General features: G+C 48.6%; 1 protein-coding gene across 2 annotated transcripts in view; it reads left to right on the forward strand.

The window, feature by feature from the left end:
- Window positions 1–13,228, forward strand: part of ANKFY1 (ankyrin repeat and FYVE domain containing 1) — a 74,736-nt gene extending 61,508 nt beyond the window's left edge. For both annotated transcript variants that reach the window (XM_090291021.1, XM_090291022.1), the window contains 9 exons: window positions 510–666; window positions 1,694–1,894; window positions 3,639–3,815; window positions 6,762–6,909; window positions 7,339–7,429; window positions 7,730–7,854; window positions 9,694–9,840; window positions 11,198–11,288; window positions 12,148–13,228. In XM_090291021.1, coding sequence (XP_090147147.1) covers window positions 510–666; window positions 1,694–1,894; window positions 3,639–3,815; window positions 6,762–6,909; window positions 7,339–7,429; window positions 7,730–7,854; window positions 9,694–9,840; window positions 11,198–11,288; window positions 12,148–12,280 — 1,270 coding nt within the window. In that variant the 3' untranslated portion in view covers window positions 12,281–13,228. The remainder of the gene's footprint in view (window positions 1–509; window positions 667–1,693; window positions 1,895–3,638; window positions 3,816–6,761; window positions 6,910–7,338; window positions 7,430–7,729; window positions 7,855–9,693; window positions 9,841–11,197; window positions 11,289–12,147) is intronic.
- The last annotated feature ends 458 nt before the right edge of the window (window positions 13,229–13,686 follow it).

Here is a 13,686-nt window from a genome sequence, read left to right on the forward strand (position 1 = left end):
AGAGAGGGGCTTATGTGCCTAGATCAAAGAATCTAAAAGCTAAGTCAGCTTCCTGCTTTGGGATCTGTATAGGCTCCTGTAGTCAAATCAGACGGGTTTACACAGTGAAGGCAGGGTGCTGTGGGGGAGGAGACCACATGGCCTCTGCAGGACCCCACCAAGATTCATGAGCCGTGACAGGCTCCATGGCCTCTCAGAGGATGGGCTGTGTGGGAGGCAGGGTTACTCGGGAAGCCTGTAGAGCTGTGGTTCACAAACTTGAAATGCACGCAGATCTCCTGGGGAGGGTTCTGACGTCCAGGTTGTCCCTAACACCAAATGCAGAAGAATCTGGGGAGCGGGACCAGACACTAGCATTTGAGGCCAAGCACCAAGGACAACAATCCCTGGTGGCGGCAGCTTTTTTGTTGGATTGGATGAGGCTGCGGCTGTATGTTTATCTGCACACCTTTGGGCTAGGAGGGAGCTTGGCCCTCAAAGCCACCCTTTCATTTCCCCCTTCTCTTCAGTGGCTGCGATGTGAACAGTCCCAGACGACCCGGTGCTAATGGAGAAGGAGAGGAAGAGGCCAGAGACGGTCAGACCCCCTTGCATTTGGCAGCCTCCTGGGGACTGGAAGAGACAGTACAATGTCTTCTGGAGTTTGGTGCCAATGTAAATGCACAGGTATGGAGAGTTTCTCTTTTCAAGGGAGAGTCAGGGTAACTCTAGAATTAGGGAAAATTTCATCTTGTGGCAAAGAGACCTTGCACATTCTCCGGTCCTCGGCCTTTACTTTACCACGAATGAGGCTGAGCTACAGGCAGATGAAGTGACTGTCTCATGTGTCATACAGCCTGCCTGCTAATTTTAGTGATTTCATGTGAAGACTTTTGTTCTTTATGCCTCAGTCTTTCTACAGTGTGAGAAACATTTGTGGGGTTTTTTGTTTGTTTTGTTTTGTTTTTTGGAACATTTGTTGAATCCACTTTTCTTTGTGGCCTATCCCAGTTAGTTGCAGATTTCCATTGAGAGTTTGTTCTAGTCCCAAGCTAGCATACACACAGTCCCCAACTTAGGACCTAGGGTTTTTCAACTTTGTGATGGTATGAAAGTGATATGCATAATGTAGTAAATTACATGAGATAGTGTTACTTTTTTTTTGCCCAGTTGGAAGCTAATCTAAGTGTTCTGAGCACTGTTAAGGTAGGTTAGGCTAAGCTGTGGTGTTCTTTAGGTTGGGTATATTAAATGCATTTTTCACTTAAAAGATTTTTCCACTTATGATAGGTTTGTTGGAATTGTAGCTCCTTATAAGTTGAGGAACATCTGTACAGTGTTTAGGAAAATGTTCCAGTAGCTCAGTTGAGCATCCGTGAGTTATGTTCCTTGATGCTTTGCAGTGTTCTAGCCTAGAAGATGTATGTACGCTGCTCTGTGGCCAGATAAGGAGGGTTATGGCTCAGAGGTGAGGTGGACTGCAATGCAGATCTTCTAAACAAACACGTCTGAGCCCGTGGGTCACTGGGGCAGGGGGTGATGGGGAGTGGCTTTCAGTCATCTGTTTGGCCCCTTTAAAAGCTGATCTCAAACACAGGGTGGTAGTGCTGATTCTCAGAACCAAATTTGATTTAAAACTTATATACCCATTTATATTTTCCTTGAATTTTATCTTTTGTTTGGACATTGAAATCTGTGCCTTGTCCCCCCATAGGATGCAGAAGGAAGAACACCTGTCCATGTAGCCATTAGCAACCAACATAGTGTCATCATTCAGTTGTTGATTTCTCACCCTGACATCCACTTGAATGTACGAGACAGACAAGGGCTGACCCCGTTTGCCTGTGCCATGACTTACAAGAACAACAAGGCAGCCGAGGCCATCCTAAAACGGGAGTCTGGGGCTGCAGAGCAGGTAAGGGACCGACATACAGCCTTCTCCAAGCATGGCAGAACCTGTTATGTGGAGACTAAACATATGTCTCCAATTATATAGATCTCTTAAAGACGTGTGTTTTGAATTACACTCCCCTTTCTTAAGATTTGGCCATTTATATGTCCTGTCAGTACTAGATGAGATTGGACTGTTCTGCTCTGTATGTCAGCCACCTCATGATGTAACGTACAGAAGAAGCTGGAGGTGGCTGGACCTAGAACTAGGAATTCTGTCACATGTACGGCTGAGGACGTTCTTTGCTTTTTGCTTGGTTGTTTAATTGCCTGAGTGATGAATCTCTTTAAAAGATTGAACTTGAACTTGAGCTTTTGGTGTGATAATGGGGCAACTTTCTGAGTATTTTAAAAGAATTAAGTTGTTGTCATTCAGCTTAGCAGGCTCAATTGTCCTGTTCTTTCTGGATGTTGAACTGTTGACCTAAAACAACGGATTGGGTGGGAAATGACCGTAGCAACTGATCTGAGGCGGGAGTTGGGATGGGTTTATTAAGTCAGTCGTACCGACCCTAGAACCTCCACTTAGCACTTCAGGGTACCACCAGAATTTTGAATACCATTTGTGAAGGTAAGTGGAACTTGGGACCTGGGCAAAATGAAATCTAACATAGTGGGACTATTGCTTGATGTTTCAGACTCTTGCATATTGCGTTTCTTCAGCATTTGTGTGTGACCGAATTATGTAGGCGTCAACCTCACCATTGCACAGATGTGTAAAATGTCCATGAATGGACAGTCGTCTCACATTTCCTCTCAGTTTAGTATGAAACTGGTACTGGTGATCAAAGTCCTTTGCAGATGCATTGCTATGACACGTGTAAAAATGGGTGTGTGAGCAAATGTGGTGTGTGTGAAGCGTGTTGGCATCTCCCTCACTTCTCACTGAGCTCTCATGCTGATAGGACAGCTCTTACCACCGCAATATTCTCTGTAGTTTGGTTTGAGTGAGCTATTGTCTGCTTTATATCAGTGAAGCAAAGTCTGAGATACTCTGTTGGCTGCCTCCCCCAATATGTACTAATATCCTGTAGTTCTAGCAAGAGGAAACTTTCTGAAAGTTTCTGAAGATTTGTTTGACTGCTTGGGGTTAGACTGGCATTGTAGCTGTCATGTTAGGATACTTGGTGTTGGGTGCTTTTTTCTTTTAAAGATTTTATTTACTTTTAGAGAGAGGGGAAGGGGAGAGAGAAACATCGATGTGCGAGACAAACATCAGTTGGTTGCCTCCCACAACCCAGGCTTGTGCCCTTAGTCAAAAATCAAACCAGCAGCCTTTTGGTTTGTGGAACAATTCCCAACCCACTGAGTCACACCAGTCAGGGCGCTGGGTGCCTGTTTTAGCCAAAGCAGGAGACTCCGAGACTAACCTCCACCTTTGCCTTTACTCAATTGTCCCAATGTTGGGGTGCCTTCCTTTCCCTGTACTTCAGGTTGTCTCTTTCTCGGCTTTCCAAGCCTAGCTCCCGCTGCAGGAGGCAGCCAGCACAGCCTGGGTCCTTTCCCTGACCACGAGGATGTGACCCTGCACACATGGCCATGTGCACAAATATGTAGAATGGGTCTGTTTGGTGGCTGGATGGCTTCCTGGAACCGAGGGAGGGACTGCACTGTGACCTCACCAGCAGCCAGTGCAGCTTGCAGGTGCTCCCGGGGGCGGCCTTGCGTGGGGAAACCACTGATGTTTTGGTTCCTGCTTCCTGCTTCAGGTGGACAACAAGGGCCGGAATTTTCTTCACGTGGCAGTACAGAACTCTGATATTGAAAGTGTCCTGTTCCTGATCAGTGTCCAGGCTAATGTGAATTCCAGAGTCCAGGATGCTTCCAAGTTGACCCCTTTGCACCTTGCTGTCCAAGCAGGCTCAGAGATTATCGTTCGCAATTTGGTAAGTGTCACTGAAACATTATTGCATGGAACATGTAGACAAAGCCATGTGGTAGGCTGTGTGCACAATCTCTCATCACAGGTGTTTTTCTAGTTACTGTGAAAGGCCAGTGCGAATTTGGGAATAAGCCGTTCCACTCAGTTTTCATTCATGTTCTCACAAGTGGCAAGATTTCATTCTGTTTTAATGGCTGAATAGAATTCCATTGTGTGTGTGTATGCACAGTGTGTGTCTACACACTGTATATAAGCACACTGAATATACACATACACACCATGTCTTCTTCACGAATTCCTCCATTAATGGACACTTCGGTTGTTTCCATATCTTGGTTATTATAAATAATGGTGCAGTGAACATAGGGGTGCATTTATTTTTTTAAATTAGTGTGTTTGTTTTCTTTAGATAAATACCCAGAAGTGGAATTGCTGGATCATATGGTAGTTCTACTTTTTAATTTTCTGAGGACCCTCCATGCTGTTTTCCACGGTGGCTGCTCCAGTCTGCATTCCCACCGGCAGTGCACACGGGCTCCCTTTTCACGCACTCGGCAGTGCTGTCGTTCCTTGTCTTTTTGAAAACAGCCATCCCGATAGGTGTGAGATGATACCTTATTACAGTTTTGATTTGAAATTTCCCGATGGTGATGATGTTGAGCTCTTTCCATGTATCTGTTGACCATCTGTATGTCCTCTTTGGGAAAAGGTCTGTTCAGATCTTCTGCCCAGTTTTTAATCCAATTTTTTAATTATTTTTTATTTTTTTGCTCTCAGTTATGAGTTCTTTACATATTTTGGACATTGACCCTTATCAGGTACATGGTTTGCAAATGTTTTTTCCCATTCAGTAGGTTGCTTTTTCATTTTGTTGATCCTTTGCTGTTCTGAAGCTTTTTTGTGGTGCTGCTCCTTTATTTTTGCTTTTGTTGCCTTTGCTTTTTGGAGTCGGACCCAAAATAATCATTGCTCGAACTGATGTCAAGGAGTTTACTGCCTCTTAATTTGTAAAACCACCCTGAGAGGTATAGGAAATTTTTTACATTTTACAAAGGAGAAAATTTAAGCTCAGAATTTTTCTCCCCAAGATTAATAGCTAATCAGTAGTGTGGCTGGGATTTTAGCCTTTTCTGTCTGACTCCAAAGTCTGCCTTTTCCAGTACAGTATAATGCCACCCAGGTAGGAGAAGAGTCTGAGCAGAGATCTGCAGAGATGTGTTTAAGTAGAAGAGTTCCATTGAAATTTGGGTCGAGAGTAGGAGATGCGGTTGGAGGAGCAGACAGAGACCGGATTGTGGAGTGTCGTATTCCAAATCAAGAACTGAGCAGCCTTTATTGTTACAAGTGTTTGAGCTGAGAGTGTGGTCCAGAGCCAAGACCAGGTCTCCACGTCACCTGGCTGGACCCTAAGAGCTGGCAGTTGCTGGTGCTTCCCCATCAGCCCCAGGTGCATGCTCAGAACTGACCGAGGCACTTGACCAGCATTTGGTGCCCTGCCATTTTTGTTTTTGAAAAATACTTTTTAAGAAAACCTTGATGACTTGCAGTGTGTTAGAGCTGAGAAAGCATTTGTCTTGGGGGTGGGATGCAAGGGCGTGGGGGCAGGGCCACCAGTGAAGAGGCCTGGGGGAGGCAGCGGCAGTGGGAAGTGGACTGGGGGGTGACTGAGGAGGTGGACTGGACGGATGCCAGGGTAGACTGGGTGTTGGGCTGGCAGCCACGGAGGCAGAGGTGGGTCTCACAGTGGGATCAGGGCACGTGTTCATCAGCCTGCCTGTGACACCGAGAGCTTAGGGAGGTTTGAGGATTCTTCCAACACCACCGTGCAGTCTTTCCTCTATGAACTGGTACAGCTTAATGTTAGAACCTGTTTGCATTGAAATAACGCCTTTACCCAAACCTCTTCCCCTCCCCCAGTTAAGCAACCTTGGGGATAGCTCTGACCCCTAGCACCTGTGACCATGAATACCCCTCTTTGCCTTGTCCTGTCTGGACTCATGAGTGACTGGGTGCCCAGAGGGCTGGGGAGGCTGGGGAGGCTGGGACTTGGAAGTCAGGTTCAGAAGCAGAGCAGCTAAGCAGGGCCTCAAGTTTCCCCGAGGCAGAGTGCCTGCTCCCGCAGACAGGACCAGAGGGGGCCTCAGCCCTGGCGGGAGGCAGACAGGGCTCTAACTGCAAACTACATGTTCTTTTCTGTTAACAGCAACTGTCTGAAACTTTGTCAGAAAGTGGGTGATGAATGAATTTCAAATACTAAGTGAATAAATATTACTGTATTTAAAGATCCTTCCTGTCTTTGATTTTATATTTTTTGTGTTTTCTGTCTTTTAAAAAATATAAAAATAGTACATGCTTATTCTGAAACACTTAAAGCACATAAGGATATAAAGCAGGAAGTATCTTCCTTTCGCCCTCAACTCTCCTCTGAGTTCACTGTGTATGCTTTCAGACACCTTCAAAGTTTGTATGTTTGTGTGTGAATGTATGTACATTTCTCTGTCTCTCTCCAGATGAATGCTGTCTCCTGATTTGCCTTTCCATGTAAAACCATACATTTTTATCATCTTAATAGCTACCTATTCTTTTGTTTGTATATATTATAATTTTCATAACTAAATTTTTTGCAATCTGGTTTTACTTTTACAAGCAGTGGACTTCCTTAATAGTGCAGTGAACATTACTACAGTCTTGTGTGAGTGTATATACTGAAGTCTTAGAGGTAGAATTTCTGTGTCCTCAGGAATGGCTTTTTAAAGTTTTGATAATTGTCGGTTTGCCCTTGGGACAGGTTTTGCTGGCTTTTGCCAGGAGTGTGTGTGAGGCCTTTATGCTCCAAGCCTTGCTAGTGAGCAGACTTTGTGGATGTCAGAAGACAGGCAGGCTTGGCCCCCTTAAGTAGGTCCTTGGTTGGTTGTGGTAAAGAGGCTGCTCATGTAATCAACTTCAACAGCTTCTTGCAGGAGCCAAAGTGAATGAATTAACCAAGCACCGGCAGACCGCCCTCCATCTCGCTGCCCAGCAGGACTTACCCACCATCTGCTCGGTCCTCTTGGAGAATGGAGTGGACTTTGCTGCTGTGGATGAGAACGGAAATAACGGTAATTCCCAGTCATTCTCCTTTGTCCAGGGCTGAGTGCCTTCAGCACTTCTTGCATGCTCGGGGTGGAGGTACACCGCACCCTTGGGTGTGCTCCTCCTCAGGGGGTTGGCTTTCATCAAAGCAGGGCATTGACAGGGAAGGCTCTGACCCAGGCCTCCAACATGCCACTGACCAGGCCCTGGGCGGTCTCTCAATCTGAATGGTGACCCTAGAAGCCAAAAGTGGCTTCTTGTGAAACCATTAAACTCATCTTTGGATAACTGCGGAAGCAGAAAGTTTTATAAGGTTGCATTTATGACTCATTCTTGAGGGGACAGCAGCTGCTCTGGCTGAGTCTCTTTTAGAGCAAGGTTTGTGAGGGTGAGGAGCAGCCAAGGTTTTCTGCATGTGCTTCTGGGCTTGCACAGTAAGACGATTTATTCTCTAGCTCTTCATCTCGCTGTCATGCACGGTCGGCTCAACAACATCCGGGTTCTCCTGACAGAGTGCACCGTGGACGCCGAAGCCTTTAACCTAAGGTGAGCGTGTGTGGTCCAGAGCAGAGAGGCCAGTGCTCCGCGTCACTTGGCCCGCCCCTCAGAGCTGGCAGTCCCTGGAGCCTCACATGAGCCCCAGGTGCACACTGTATAACGAGGGCACTTGACCAGCTTTTGGTAGGCTGGAATTTTTCTTTTTAAAAAACACTTCTTAGAAAAACTTCTATGACCTATTATGTATCTTTTGATTTATCCAGCATCACAGAGTTCAGAATATTCCATTTCTTTTGTGGATGATGGCTGTGGCAGGTATATACCTAACTTTTCATCTTGTTTCATCAGAGGCCAGTCGCCACTGCACATTTTGGGACAATATGGCAAAGAGAATGCAGCAGCCATCTTTGAGCTCTTCTTAGAGTGCATGCCTGAGTATCCTCTAGATAAACCAGATGCAGAAGGAAACACGGGTATGTAATAAGCTGTTTGTGTGTCCTGTCTCACTTGTACTCCTTGCTTCCTGAAAATGAGCGCAGGCACACATGTCGCTACTGAAGAATACTCTGCCCCAGTGCCTTTCAGCTGGGCTCCGCAAGCATCCATCACAGATCTCTGCCATGGAATTTGGCAGGGTCTCATTTTAGGCACAAGCACATAGGCTGTGTATCTAGTGCTCCAAAGCCGCACACATGTCCAAATGGGCCTGCCCACCTGTTTTTTACTGTCATCTACCTCCTATCCAGGCAGGCAATGAGGGCCCTACCAAGGCTCCCAAATCCCCAGAGAAAAATAAAATAGAACCACTTCACAGCTGGCTTCAGGATGGGGAAGTGGGCTACAGCGCTTTGAAAAAGTAACAAGTTATATGCAGAAAAGAGCTGGCGTCTTATTGAGAGGGGTTAAATAATAGGCCTCTCCTGGTGTTGCTCTAGCTACCAGCAATCACTATGTTAACTTGCATAGCTTTCATAGCTTTTTAAATATACTTTTATATTCATTTTCTGTTGAGTACTCACCGTGTTCCCATTTTTCAAGTAAGGAAACAAAAATGAAACCCAAATCTCTTTCTTCCCAGCCCTGGGCTCTCTGAGCACTCTGCTTAGAGCACAGTGTTCCCATTCATTTGCTCTCGTGGCCTCTGGCAGAAATGCAGTCACCCAGGGGTGTCCTGCACCTTAGCACGGGACTGAATATTTTGTCATCAGTTCTTGGCCTTGGGAAGAGTTCTTGGTCTTTGATACACAAACGTGGTTTTAAGTGGGCGGTGCTGAGCCTGCCCTGGGGGGGAGCCGCTGGTCCAGCACCGACCGGGTGAGCACCGTTTTCCAGGAGCAGGCGAACGGCCAGGCAGGTGCTGCTGGCTTATGTAGACAGCCCAGTTACAGGTGCCTGGCTCCGTCATATGCTAGCGGGTGATTCTGGGTCAGTTTTGCCCGTTTCTTCATTTGAAATAATAACCCTTATCTTACTGGATTATTCAGAGAATTAAATGAAAGAATTTAACCCTTTGAGTGCCGGCGTTGCTGTGAGCGATGCTGACAAATTTTCCCAGAAGTGGCAGCATTGCTCCCAGTGACTCTTTTTTCAATGGCTATAAATGTAAATAACAATGGAATTATTCATATTTTATGTTTTGTTCTCTTTTTTGTACCTCAGGTTATATATTGATATAACTTTTTCTCATGTTGATCCAAATTTTGAATTACACATGGCACTCAAAGGGTTAAATAAAGTGTCTGGTAAAGGTAAGTAAAGGGAAGCTGCTGTTAGCTGTAATTGTTGGTAAAAAGGGCCAACAGGGTGGCCTGGCCAGAGCCTGGGTTCCCATTGGGCCTGCAATTGCAGAGAAGGAAGGCTCCATGGGTTGGAAGAGCTTTCTGGAACTTGTACCCCACACTGACTTCTTCCTGCCTGTGTACACACCTCACAGGTCTTCAGATTTAGTTACATTGTGTCTGAAGAGCTTTGTCCTCCTGGTTTGATGCCCTCAGAGGGCGGCTGAGACAGCCCTGTGTCCGAACCCCCCCTACTCCTCTCAGAGCCCAGGTCTGAATGGGCAAGAGCGTGTCTCTGGAGCTGGAGCTGGAGCTGCTCTGGAGTCCCCCGGCTCATGGCCGGGTCCTTGACTGGAAGATGCTGCAGATCTCCTGGGAAGGTCTCACTAGAGCCACAGGGCCCCTGTGTGTCAAGGGGACTGTCTACCATGTCCTCCCAGGAGGTCGTCCTGGCCCCGGCTGTCCTCTGCCAGCCCTTTGGCAGTGCCAGGCTGGGCACGAGTGGGAAGTAGCCCTTCTGTGGTTGTTTTCCAGTGCTGCTCCTGGCGTACATGAAGGGGAACGCCAACTTGTGCCGTGCCATCGTGCGATCCGGGGCTCGCCTCGGGGTGAACAATAACCAAGGAGTCAACATTTTCAACTACCAGGTCGCCACCAAGCAACTTCTGTTTAGACTGTTAGGTGAGTGGCCTCCTCTCTGCTCTTTCGCTGCAGGCACACTTCCATGTTTGTTATCTGGGAGTGCTGGTGATCTTTAAATCTCATAATGACTTGCTCCACATAGGACTGTTTCTGGGAATGCCGTGAAGGGCCTTGGAGCAGTGGTGGGTCACTGTCGGCAGTGTCTTGGCGTGCTCGCTCTGGGGCCTGTCGGTGTCGCACTTCCCCTGGTGCTCCCAGAAATCCATAAGCTCCAGGCAGGTCGCCCTTCCCTCGGGTCCTGGCTGCTTATCTGCACACCCTTCTTCCTCAGCAGATTCAGATTCTCTGCCTCCTGCAGAGCAGAAAACAGATCGTTGTTTTCTGTTTCCTCTGTGAAGAGGAGCGCTTCACTCCTGATGATTCCACGTTTGCACGTCTTTCCTCATCCCCACTGAGGCGGCGGAAAGACTCGGAATGCCCACGTGTCACTGTGCTGCCATTGCCCACAGTGGGCACAGGACGGGTTATTAGCCCCGTGGTACGGGCAGGGACATGAGCTCAGAAATACTCAGTAGCTGTGTGGTTTTGATGGAGGTGACTTACCCGATCACAGAGCTGATTGGTAGAGCCAATGCTAGGCCCAGCGTCTCTGTGATACCTGGTCTCCTGTTTGCGTGCAGTCGGTCGGCCTTTTAAGTGCTTGGAATAGGAGCCCAGTACAGGCAGGAGTGCAGTGCGTGCTTGGTGGTGAGTGGTTCTCGGGCTGCCTCCTCCCTGAGCTCGGTCTGCGTCTGTGTAGAGCGCACTCAGAACAGTGCCCGGCCTCGCGTTAGCGTCCAGTGAATACTGTGATTGTGACTTATCTACACCGGTAATTCCCAGCCCAGCTGCTCCACAGCTTCCACAGGCTCAAAACTGAACTTACCTGCTCTGGTTCTTTCTTTTACGTCTTTTCTCTGCTGGTCATGCCACCAGACTCAGCCCCTCCATCTAGAAACCCGGCAGTCAGCTTTGTCTCCTTCCTGCCCCTGCCCCCTCTCCCATCCCACGGTGCTAGTCACTCACCAGATCCTACAGGTTCCGTGTGCTCAGCTTCTCTCACCCTGCCCGTCTCTCTGACTGTTGGTTCTGCTTTCTCCTCTGTGTGCCTCACGCTCCGCAGACACTGGGCTGCCGTGTCCTCCTCACCCCGCCTGCCTGGCAAACGCTGCCGCTCCGCACCCTCCCTGTGAAGCTTTCCCTGACCCAGTTCGAGTGTGTTGCTCCCCCTCCCTCACATCAGTGTGCAGCGTGTTGCTTCATTTGCTGGTCTGTGTGCCTGCTCCGGCTTAAGCTCCGAGTGCAGCCTGGCAGTCCCTGTCTGACGGGAGCCCGTCTTCTCCTGCCTGTGTTACAGACATGCTGTCCAAGGAGCCTCCGTGGTGTGACGGCTCCAACTGCTACGAGTGCACTGCCAAGTTTGGGGTCACAACTCGCAAGCATCACTGGTAAGAACCCCCAGGATCACTTGTCAGAGGAGTGAGGGGACTTCTGCTGGTGTCATTGCTTCTACCTTTTTCCATGATGAGCCATGAACTTGCCAGGGCCCTGCACTCTCCTGGGCAAAACATGACCAGTGAAGAAATGACAGGACTGTACACACCTGCAGTCCTACGGGAGGGCAGGGGGTATTCACACCGGTGGCCTTCCTGCTGGCTGCTGGGGCTCCTGGTCCGAGGTAGCCCGTCAGGCCTGTGCCATCTCTCCCAGGCTTCCTGCCTGCTGCAGAGCGGAGCCGGGTCACTGCCGTCCTAGAACTTGTGCCACCCAGCTGGCGCGCAGGCTGCTCTCCCACGGACTGAGGGGCGGCCCTGGCCGGTGTGGGTCAGTGGGCTGGGCATCCTCCCGTGAACTGAGAGGTGGCAGGTCTCATTCCTGGTCAGGGCATGTACCTGGGTTGCAGGTTCAGTCCCCGGTCAGGTTTGGTCCTGCTCAGGGCACCTGTGAGAGGCCGCCAGGCGATGTGTCTCACATCGTTCTTTCTCTCCCTCCCTCCCGCCCCTCCCCTCTCTCTAAAATCAGTGGGCATTTCCTAGGGTGAGCATTTTTAAAAAAGGACAAGGATGGGACAGAGGAGCTCTTCCCGGAGCACGAGGCAGGTCTTTGGCTATTGCTGAGTGTCTCTTGATCTGTAAAGGAAGAGCCTTCTTCAGAATCACTGGAACTGAATTATTGGCTAGTTTTTCTTCCGTGGATGAAAGGTCAGACATACATTGATGCGATTTGGCTGGCAGCGTGGCCATCCCTGCACTGGGGCGCAGCCTGCTCTTCAGGGCCCCTCTCACAGTCCTTTCTTTGCTTCCACAGCCGTCACTGCGGACGTCTTCTTTGCCATAAATGTTCCACCAAGGAGATCCCCATTATAAAGTTTGATCTGAACAAGCCTGTGCGAGTCTGCAACATTTGCTTTGACGTACTAACTTTGGGTGGGGTCTCCTAGTGAGCCCCGAGCAGGGACCAGGCCACCTCCCAGTCACCTCCCCAGCAGCTGCTCTGCTCACCAGCCTGACCCCCCTGGAGCAGGAGCTGGCCGTCGTCTTCCTTCGGCAGTGGCCAGAACGGACAATTAAGGACCATGCTGTGCTGGAGCCCGTTTCAGATGACTGTATGAATGTCAGTGTGTCAGCCTGTGATTGAGGTCAATAGGTGTCTCGCTAATTGGACCAGACCCTTAGCCTAAGTGGTAAATGTGATAGGAATTAGACCCCATTCTGCTAGCAACATACAAGAACACTTCAGAAACCATTTTCCCCTCCAGCAGCCTAGTGTCCATCGGAGAGTGTTCATGAGGTCTTCCTGCCAGGGCGGACTTCCTAGGCAGAGCCTAGCAATAGGAAGCTGGTGTCTGGCTGCTCCAGGAGAGCCAGCTTGACTCGAGGGTAAGTGGCTTTAGACTCTTCTGCACAGTGTTTTCGTAAAGATTATAGGATCCTCTTTCCCTGAAGGCTTTTTTATTTTTTTTAAAGCTAAGCTGTATTTATAGTGAGCTACCCATTTAAAAAAGATGAAATCTTTCTAAACAGGGTTCAAAGATGAGAGCTGAAAAACCGTGGCCTTAACAACTGAAAGCTTTACTAGTATTCATGCTACTCGGGTGTCATTAGTGCAGCTGGGCAGCCTGACACCTCCTAGCAGCCGTCCCCTTCTCTCGTCCCGCCGCGTCCTGTCTGTGGAGCCTCAGTCACTCTGCCACCAGCGAGTGGTGGAGGAATTGCACTTTGATTGTGCTGCACTTTTTATATAGCTTCATTATGGGTGATTCCAGTTTGAAAATCCATATTCAAAAAATACATCCATGCATCCGTGATTCTAATGATCAGCTTTGCCTGGGTCTTAGCTCACAGTTTTAAAGGAGAGATTCCTGCAGTGTCACTTGGAGCAAGAGAGTCACACAAGCCAGAGGAGAGAAGGGGACTCTGCAGCCAGAAGGTCCCTCCTCCTTGACATAAAGGCTTCTTGCTGAACCCTTCCCTCATTATGCTGTGCGAGCTGTGGGTCCCGGGTCCCAGGCCCCAGGTCTGTGTGGCGTGCCCTGCCCCATCAGCGCCAACAGCGGAAGGCCCTGGCCAGACGTGACCTGGTTTGGGGAGGCTCAGGTGCGGGTGCCGAATGGGGCCCTGGAGCTTGTTGGACCTCAGTCGCTGCTAGTACATGTATTGACCCTGAGGTGTTACACTTCACATTTCAAAAGAAACTTTTACCACTGCTTTAAAACGAAACAAAACTCTGAGATGAACAAAATGTGTTATACAGTTATACTCAGAGATTAAGAATCTCAATCATGCATACTGATTTTTCAGATATTTAACAACCACTACATTTTCTTTTCTTTTTTTTTTTGCATTA

The sequence above is a fragment of the Furipterus horrens genome, unplaced genomic scaffold, assembly GCF_987537825.1.
Source record: "Furipterus horrens unplaced genomic scaffold, mFurHor1.1.pri manual_scaffold_11, whole genome shotgun sequence".
Lineage (NCBI taxonomy): Eukaryota > Metazoa > Chordata > Mammalia > Chiroptera > Furipteridae > Furipterus > Furipterus horrens.